This window comes from Eleginops maclovinus, chromosome 15 (assembly GCF_036324505.1).
Source record: "Eleginops maclovinus isolate JMC-PN-2008 ecotype Puerto Natales chromosome 15, JC_Emac_rtc_rv5, whole genome shotgun sequence".
NCBI classification, from domain to species: domain Eukaryota; kingdom Metazoa; phylum Chordata; class Actinopteri; order Perciformes; family Eleginopidae; genus Eleginops; species Eleginops maclovinus.
Window position 1 is genome coordinate 3,733,935 of NC_086363.1, and position 9,187 is coordinate 3,743,121.

The window sequence follows — 9,187 nt, forward strand, 5'->3', positions numbered from 1 at the left end:
GTAATGCCAACTGAGACAAACGTGTTTTTTCGATATTTGGCTTTACTTTGATTTGATGTATTTACTGTTCTCATCAAGGTGTGGGATCCCAGCTGACAGAGCCCCATCCAACCCTTACATTCACACTATGCATTACATTAATGCACATCATGTAAGCAAATCTTGTTCATTTTAAAACTGTGTGAGCCCTGCACCTTCCTCTGTATATTTTGCATATTTCTGTTCAACACTACCTCTTTTAAAAGCTGCATAGCTCTCCACAATGTCAACATACTGCACATATTGTGAATGAGATACACATTTAGTAATACTTTGACTCAAGCCAGATAACAAACAATAAGAATTGTGCTTATAAAGTTACTATGCTACAGAAGAGCTTCTTCCAACTGGACCTTTAGCTGAAATAATTGATGATTTGCTGATTGATCAGCAATGTCTTTTAATGAATAACTAGAAATGTATTCATGTCATCCTTGTGCGCTCTCTGTTGTTGGCTCCATCTCTAAGCAGTGCCACGTCCATTTAAACCATAGAGGTTGGCTGGGATCTGGGGAGCAGATGGTGATTTTGGCTGAAGTTTCTCCCAAAAGGGGTATTTAGTGTCGCTCAAATGACTCCCCAAGTGTTTGGCACAAACATCTTGGATCGCATTCAAAACCTCCTCTATGAGTTGAAGCTTAACCAACCATCCCAATGGACCCCTCACTGTCAATATTTATCTTATGTACTTTTGTTTACTTGACAATAAACCTCTATCTTGGTCCGTAAGACAGGTTTCAAGTATAAGTACAATTCATGATGGCAAGATTAACATCCACACCACAAGGCTTGGACAATTTATCCATTTTATATTTGGGATTGGAGACAATAAAAAGATTGTGTCTTACATAATTATTATCAGAATATCAACATATGGCATATTTGTTGTCTTTTCTTGGTTTTAAAGGCTGCACAGTGTTAATATTTTAATGTGTATCATTTGTCTTTACCCACCCAGTCATTATACTCACATTACTGATGATTATTATTTTTATAAATATCATCGTGTAAGTATCTTTTGAAAGCACCAATTAGAAACCCTAAAATATTAAAACAGTATCAAGATATTTGATCAAAAAAAATCATATTTTTTAATATATTTTTTATAGCCAGGCCCTACAATAAGTGTGTGTTTGTGATGGTATTGGCAGGGTGATACAAATCTCCTGATTAACGAGAAATACAGCAGTAACTCGTCAGAAAGCAAACACAACAATAAGGGTTGTTACTTTTCTTGAACATTAGAGCTTTATTTTATTGCAGCAGTGACTGCAAACAATGCAAGTTTATCACAAGCTGCCATGAGGAAGATCTTGATGTTTTCTCTCAGACAGGTTTTCCTACTGTCAATCACAATAAGCCGTCCTTGGCAGCCCCTGTGGCGCTTCAACAGTCAAATAACTCAATTAAATACGGCAAAAAAAAAGATGATAGCAGCTAAAATAATTAACTCAATCAACACAAACATAAGTACGTATTAGTGTCTGTAGTTTTACAATTATTCATAGAAATCAAAGCCTGACATTTGACTTATAAATTACTCAAACACTGACGCCTCTAACTTGGCCATTTATCATTTCAATGCAAATAAAAAACAAACCTCTTTAAAATAAATCTACAAAATATATAAAATTGCATCTTTCTGTATCTTCACTGCATGTTGGCATTTTAGTTAATTTGTTTTGCTACATTTAGTGCAATATCTTCAATGTCCCCAAATCCGAAACCACTTACCAGGAACTGTAGCTTTTAAAAATAAAAACCATAAATAAATAAAAACATAAATACATCATGCTGTCTCATAAACAAATTGTCAATACAATCATAAGCAAACCGTATGACTTCAATTGGGAATGATGACTTTAAGAACAGTTCAACGTCTGTGATATGTCCGTGGGAGAAAAGGGGGTAAATGTACGTTCACGTGTCATCATTAGAAATATGTTAAAAATATATGTGCATGCCTCTTTTCTTAAAGCCAAAATATCTTCAAACTAGTCACATTGTGTGGAAAATGCAGTGGTTTCATATATAAACTCTGCAAAGGGCCTTGATGCTCGTATGTGTGGCCACCAATGAAAGTGCATGGTGAGAGAAAGTGGCCGGTGAGTGCTGGATTCCTGTAATCTCATTGCTATTAACCTTTTCTTGCAGACCAAGTCAGCCCTGCAGTGCAGCCGTCCCCTCTGTGAGAACAAAGTCACGCGGGCCAGAGTCCAGCTACTTTAAAACAAAAGTCAACATGGATATGGACAGCTGCGGAAAAGACGGGGGAATTAAGGGGAAGTCGTAAAAATGAAATAATAAAGGGATTAAAAGAGAAGGGTTATTGACGATAATAGGGTGGAGGATGATGAAGAGTTCAGAACTCGTCCTCATCTGCCTGTGCCCCGTCGTCGATGTCTTCATCCTCTGGTGGTGCAAACCCCTCCTGTGGAAGCAGCCTGAGGTCAGTGTACGTCAGATTGAGAATCATAAAACAGGGTTGACCAGAGCCGGGGGAGAGTGAATTATAATCAGAGAAAAGAATAACGTCCTCGTAGTTTACTAGAGTCTAAGTCATTAGTCACAGAGAACATCATTTTCTTTTTGTTGTACATTTACATAAATAATCAACCTTTCTTTCATTCATTATAAGCCCTCCCCCCGGCTCCGTTGTTTATTTACTTTAAATATCCAAATATGCTGAAGTAAAAAATCTCTGCTTGTTGTCGTTTCCTCCTTTTTGAGTTTGCATATGTCCTTGTTAGTTTGGATGTTCCCTCCTTGACAGTTTACATTATAATCTGCAGCGCTGGGGGCCGCTGCAGCAGAAATTAAAGCAGTGATTACCTTGGCTCTTTGTTTCTCACCTTGACATTAAACCTTTCATTTAGTTACCATCAGAACTCTGAGACAGCTGAAAGACACTGCGGTCGGCTTTCAGCAGCACACTGATTCCCTACCATCTCTTTAGAACAGGATACTTCCATCACTTTGCATTATAGTTGTTACACATTTTGCATCCAAGCAAATGTTTCTTTTAACGTGTAAAATCCCCTGTCCTGTGATACGAGGTCCTGTGTGTTTACCTCTGTACTGTACAGGACATCCATGATTTTGTTGAAGATGGGGTTTTCACTTTCGTTGTCCTGGCAGAGGACCTCGATGTCTCTCAGCTTTCCGAAGTAGAAATCTCTCTCCTTCTCCAGCCCGTCTATAGTCAGCTTCAGGTCCAGCAGCTGTGAGCAGAGAGAGGCGGGGCAAACAGCTTGTGTGGGTACGAGATACAGTATATATATATAAACATGTAAACAGCGCTGCAATTTTTCAGTAGGAGTGTGTGGTCAGTTCAAACAATGCTGAACAAAACTATTGATTTTGAGAAACTTCATAAACATAATAAGGTACCTTCAATCCTGCATTTACTACTACATGTTTAAGAAAAGTCTGAACAGATTGCATCAGTCCGTACCTGCTGGTTGAGCTCCATGACCTCAGGGTCTCCCCCGTTGCGGGTCGTGTTCGAGGACCTGCGGGGCGCTGCAACAATGATCTGCTTCTGTGGTGGGGGGGCAGGTTTTGGTACTGTAGGAGAAGTCCTCACAGGTCCTGGAAGACAGAAACACACACACATTTATATATCTGCACTTGTTAGGTTAGGTTGTTTTCAGTCTGCAGTCAGATTCAGTGCAGCTGCAACAAGTCAATTATATGAGAGTGAATGTGAGCCAAACACCCTCTGTAAGTTTGAGGTCATCCCTACTCTCTGTACTAATGGGTTGGTTGGAATTCCTTTTTCAGCCTGTTAAAATATTAATGAAACGTTCAAAACTTCTGAATCTTGCAAATACATTTTATTAGACTTCTAGTTTTAAACCTTCAAAGCTTTTTTTCAGTTTTAAATGATGACAGTATACTCATCTCACACAGAAACAACTCAACACTTACCCTAACCTAACCCGACTTCCTACCTTAAACCTTAAAACCGAGTCTTTCCTGTCAACAAGTCCCTTCAGGAGATAGAGAGAGGCCTGTGACTGTTTCTAACAAGATACAAGTACAAAAGGAAACCCCAACACATGCACAAACACTCACAGGTTATCGCTAAATGTCTTTGCGGTGTGCTTTTATGTTATTACCTTAAATAACAATTCACGTGTCAATACTTGAATGTTTGATGTCTTCTTCATTTTTCCTGCATTGCAACTTATTAACATGCAGCAAAATCAAATACTGATTGACAGACCAACCACTTGTGAGGAAGAGTAGGGAATCTGTGAGCTTCTGAAGAGACAATGTCTCACAATGGGATTGTATAAAACAATGAATGTATAAAAACCCAATAAACTCAGTTTGAATGAAGCAAAATTCACACTGCACGCATTGGCACACACACACACACACACACAACCTCAATGCAGGGGATATTACCTGAGCGAGCGGGTCTTTTAGGTTTGTTGGCAATGTGTACACCTGGGTTAGAGGTGGGGATTTTTTTCCATGAAGAGGTGAGACCAATGAAATGAAGCCTTTGAGTTCTCACATACTCACACACACACACAGATAGTGAAGTGGGTGTTTGTGCGTGTTGTACCTGGGTTGGGTGGAGGCGGCGTTCCCTCCTGGCCCTGCCGTGACATTAGAGGGTCGTAATCTTTCCCGTCGTAGTTGGCATTGAAAAACTTCTTAAACCACTGAAGGAACTCAAAGTTGTCCTGAAACTTTCCTTTAATCAGCCGCTCCACTGGGATGATCTGAGGGGGACACAGAGGGAGGTTTTGATCATGTTGGACTATGACTTTTCACAAAATAGTGATACACTTTTGTCCAAATTCCAAACAGGACATTTTTTATGTCTGTTTTTGTCAGACCAAAACCAGAAGCTATTCATTTTAATTGAATGAAAAACAGAAAAAGGTATAAAATCTCAATATTTGAGGTTGAATCTGTGTGTGTGTGTGTGTGTGTGAGTGAGTGAGTGAGTGAGTGAGTGAGTGTGTGTGTGTGTGTGTGTGTGTGTGTGTGTGTGTGTGTGTGTGTGTGTGTGTGTGTGTGTGTGTGTGTTCTCACCTTGTCCACATTCATTCTCTTGAATGAAGCCTGTAAGACTTTGAAATTGTGGATGTATTCATGTTCCAGTCTAGCATTGAACTTCACTTTCTTCATTAATATGCAGCCAGGAAACAGCATGTCCATTAGCTGACAGTAAGCAGCACCTTGAGCGAAGAACAAACATTTATTTAAGAGGTTGATATTCATTTACTATTACTAGACTTTCAAAATAAGTAGTTGTGTGTGTTTACCTGAACAGAGATGCTCGATCTTTGTGAGTGTGAGCTGCAGAGAGTCGTTGACCCATGCTAACATGTCATGACGACTCAGGTTCTCTATAGTCATAGAGGTGGAGACAACATTCACCGCCATCCTCCTGAAACAGACACACAGATACAGCACGCAACACCTGAATGACTGATTTCTGGTGGCTGACATTACTTTTAGTCCACAGGTTGATTAATGTATGCAAATGTTTGTTTATGGACATATCCAGGGCTGTATGGAAATTCATATTTTTTACATTCAAAGCTTCTACTCAGAGTGTTATCGGATGAAAAGTGCCGTCTCTGACAGACAGAATGACTGAATAAAGAGATTCTAACTGCGCTGGATCATTATTAGATCAGTGGCTATCATATGACCCAGACCACATCAATAGGAGATAAAAAAGTTTGGGTAAAAATAATTGATCAAATGTGAGAGGAAACATGTTCATTCTAGAAAACAAACTCCTGATTCCAATTCACTCTTCATTCAAAATAAGTATAAAAAGAAACCACATCTTTTTATTTAATCACAGCATCATGTGAACCTTGCAATCTACTGCCATACTCACAGCATTGTATTCCATTTAATTATTGCATTATCGATAAAGTGTCAGATTTATTCGGCTCATAATTGTTTAACGTCAGTGCAATCGTGTAAATAACTGTATTATTACATTACTTGTTTTGCAAATGTAAGAAACTTGAATATTCGTCCTAATACTGCTATAACATGAGGAATCTTGAATATTAATATTTGAGATTGTCTTGCTTGACTGCTTCACAGCGACGCCAGATGTATATTAAGACAAACACGCACAGGCACACACTCTTTACTCACCTACGCTGGGTGTATGTTTGGTGTGAACTCTTTAAATGGGGTTGTGGTGGACCACCTTACAGAAAGACCTGGAGACAGAAACCAGTATCATGTGGGATAATCATACTTCAAATGTATTGTACTGGCAACTCTTAAAATAGAAATCTTTTCTAATAAGGTCCCATTTGTTTACCATTTGGGCTGGGGAGTTAAGTGTGTTTGTTTTGAATTTTGAAAGTTTACCTTCAAATGATAAGTCTATAATAGCTGTATTGCAGATACTTACAGTAGACTAAAAGGGAAAAGAAAGTCCATGTTTCAACCCATTGAAACCACAGAGTCATGCACTATTATTTCAGGCCTTCCATCTAGAGCCCTGGCTTCTTATTTGTATTTCTAACCTTTTTTTGTCACCAGATTCAGCCCTTTCCTCATGTTTGCCCATGAGCCAAACACCAGCTATTGTCCTAGTTTCCTGCACAAGGAACATAACTATATCACACTCGAAGTTGTTGCTTAATACCTGACTTATCCCAGTCTGTGAAAGAAAAGACCAATAATATAACAAACGAAAACATTATCAGCTAAGTTTAGGTTTTTTACTACATTTTTCTGGGAAGGTATGATCAGGGCATAGTGTTCCTGAAGTCATTTTGTCCTGCACATCAAAACAACTTGTTATTAAAGTGGGACACAACTTCCTGTACACCTGCAAGTCCATTGAATGGTCACAACAGTTTACTGTCCTGCTCAGGAGCTCCACCTCAGGGTAACAAGGAGAAACACTACAGAGAAACACTACAGATAAACTAGCAGTCATTCACTAGGTCACTAATCTCTGCCTCGGTTAATCCGTTTAGCCCGGGTTGAGCGTGCTGAAACCGGTCATGTTGCACAGAGGCAGCTGTGATCACCACATATAAAATCCAGCAGGCATTCAAAAAACACAGCTACCATTTATCACACTGACTGCTCGCGATAAGGAACGATCCAACAATAGCAAAGCATTTCCTGACAGCATGCAAATAACCCTGGTCTTCTACAGACATTTTTGCCAACATTTGGTCAGGAAACTTCTGCAATAGAAGTACAAATAAAGTTCTCAAACATGAAAAAATGCATATTACAGATATCTAAAATCCACCAAAACGCAAAATACAGAAAATGCCAACAAACAAGTTGAAGGACATGCAATTACATTTTTTTAAACGAGGTTGCTGTGAATGCCAAAAAACAAAAACAACTTTAGTTTAGGATCATTATTGGCTCCTATAAGCTGCAAATATATATATACACAACTAAATCTCAAGTACAGGTTAGTGAATGGTTATGTGCATAATATTGCAAATGATATCCCCATTATTGCACATCAATTTGATAAAAATGGTAAGGATGTATCTCAAAATAACATGTTTTTGTTTTTAAAAGTAAAAGCATTTAGAAGCCATGTTCACTTGATCTGAGATATTTGATCAACAGAAAATAGCCTCATGTGGACAGTTATATTATACTACATGTTGTGATGTTTATTTTCATATTCAGCAGATATAACAACTGTTAAAATAGGTTATAACTACAGAGTATATAGTTATGAGTGAGCCTCTTTTAATGTACCTTACGTGTTTGTATGATCAAATACATGACATACAGGTGAACAGCCTCAGGTGGACAGTGAGGTTGTATTTCGTGGTGTTGTTTCTCAGCAGATTGAATAAGCTATGACAGTTAAAGTAGCTTATAACTACAGACTATATAGTAATAAGAGATGTCAACTATCCAGTGTGTTTGTAACGGACTCCACATCCCGGTGACGTACCGTTAAAAGGTGTTGTGACAGTTGACGTTACAGCCTCTGTGTGACTGTCACGCTACTAGCTGTTAGCTAACACTGCTAACCTGTTCTGCGACTGACTGTTTTGTTTCTGAATTTACAGACTATTAGATATATTTAATTCCACCACACTGATAGTAGAGAACTCGTAGTATTTCCAACTATAAGTGAGACTTGTGTGTGTTTCCAGCCGGACGTTACGCCCCTCTGAAGGCCCTTTTTCTGCCCCATAGCACAAGCACATTATCAATGACGGAATAACTGTCAGCCAACAGGACGACACAAGTACTTATGCGAGTCGTAAATGAAACAAGCAGTTAAATACAATGATGTTAAACGTAAGCAAGCAGATGTTAAGTTAAGTTCAGTTAATGTTACCCACTGAAGTGCGACAGCGTCTCTCACAGCAGTCCTGTTGTGTCTAATGACGATGGGCTTTTCTGTTGCTATAACACCGCTGACTGCTGCGCAACCACCTAAGCCGCTTGAGCAGTGCGCATGCGCAGGACAGTTGCCGAATTTTACTGTTTAAGGGGAGAAACTGGTGTTCCTGGAGCCTCCATGATGGAGATGTCGCATCCCATGTTCGGTGCCATAGTGGTGGGAGAGGCATCCAGATATTTTTTGCGTGGGTATAAATACTACCACCAGAATCACACGCATTCAAAAATGTTAAAGAAAGTAGTAATTATAAATAATAATGATGAAATTGAAATGATTCAAACATTCTTCTCGATTGAGTTAAAAGAAATCTGTTGACTAAAAAACGAATTGATTAACTGAATAATTGTTTCAGCTGTTTTGTATAGACTTTTGGGTAATTGCATCTATAACACACATCTTATATATTAGCTTTTTGTAGGCAAACATCTTAATCATAAAGTATGCCACAACCAAAGCTATCAAATAAATGTACTGCAGTCTGTATTGGAGTAATGGCATTAAAGGAAATTACAAAAGTAGGTAGTAGAGTAACCAGTCCAATCTATACTTATTTATCTCTCCTTTTAAAGAACATTCTCCTTGTTCTTTCATTATATATGTATTCATATTTTTAGTATGCATAGTGTAGTATGTATACATTGATGTCACTATGCATGCAGTGCATCTCAGACATACCCTTTGGTGTGAAATATATACAGTATATATATGTTACAAAAAACAACTATTGATTACAAATCTTTGGAGGCACTTTAG

General features: G+C 38.5%; 1 protein-coding gene across 7 annotated transcripts; it reads right to left on the minus strand.

The window, feature by feature from the left end:
- Positions 1–1,261: 1,261 nt before the first annotated feature.
- On the minus strand, positions 1,262–8,500 carry LOC134877018 (microtubule-associated protein RP/EB family member 3-like). Of its 7 annotated transcripts, none has more exons than XM_063902354.1 (9): positions 8,373–8,500; positions 6,181–6,248; positions 5,325–5,449; positions 5,092–5,237; positions 4,616–4,775; positions 4,453–4,494; positions 3,494–3,630; positions 3,111–3,260; positions 1,262–2,470 (listed from the first exon to the last, which is right to left on the minus strand). In XM_063902354.1, exons 3-9 carry the CDS (start codon positions 5,443–5,445, stop codon positions 2,402–2,404), a joined length of 825 nt encoding a protein of 274 aa, XP_063758424.1. In that variant the 5' UTR covers positions 5,446–5,449; positions 6,181–6,248; positions 8,373–8,500; the 3' UTR covers positions 1,262–2,401. The 7 variants fall into 7 exon arrangements, with proteins under 7 accessions (XP_063758424.1, XP_063758428.1, XP_063758426.1 ...); XM_063902358.1 differs by having other exon boundaries at positions 1,262–2,483; XM_063902356.1 differs by having other exon boundaries at positions 8,369–8,420.
- Positions 8,501–9,187: the final 687 nt, after the last annotated feature.

Bases quoted from the DNA above. Each gene is read 5' to 3' on its own strand.
- LOC134877018 (XM_063902354.1), bottom strand. From the start codon at position 5,445: ATGGCGGTGAATGTTGTCTCCACCTCTATGACTATAGAGAACCTGAGT. The intron at 4,495-4,615 runs GTACAACACGCA...CCTCTAACCCAG, and splicing joins GCCGCCTCCACCCAACCCAG to GTGTACACATTGCCAACAAA. The intron at 3,631-4,452 runs GTAATATCCCCT...TCTGTCTTCCAG, and splicing joins TAAAAGACCCGCTCGCTCAG to GACCTGTGAGGACTTCTCCT.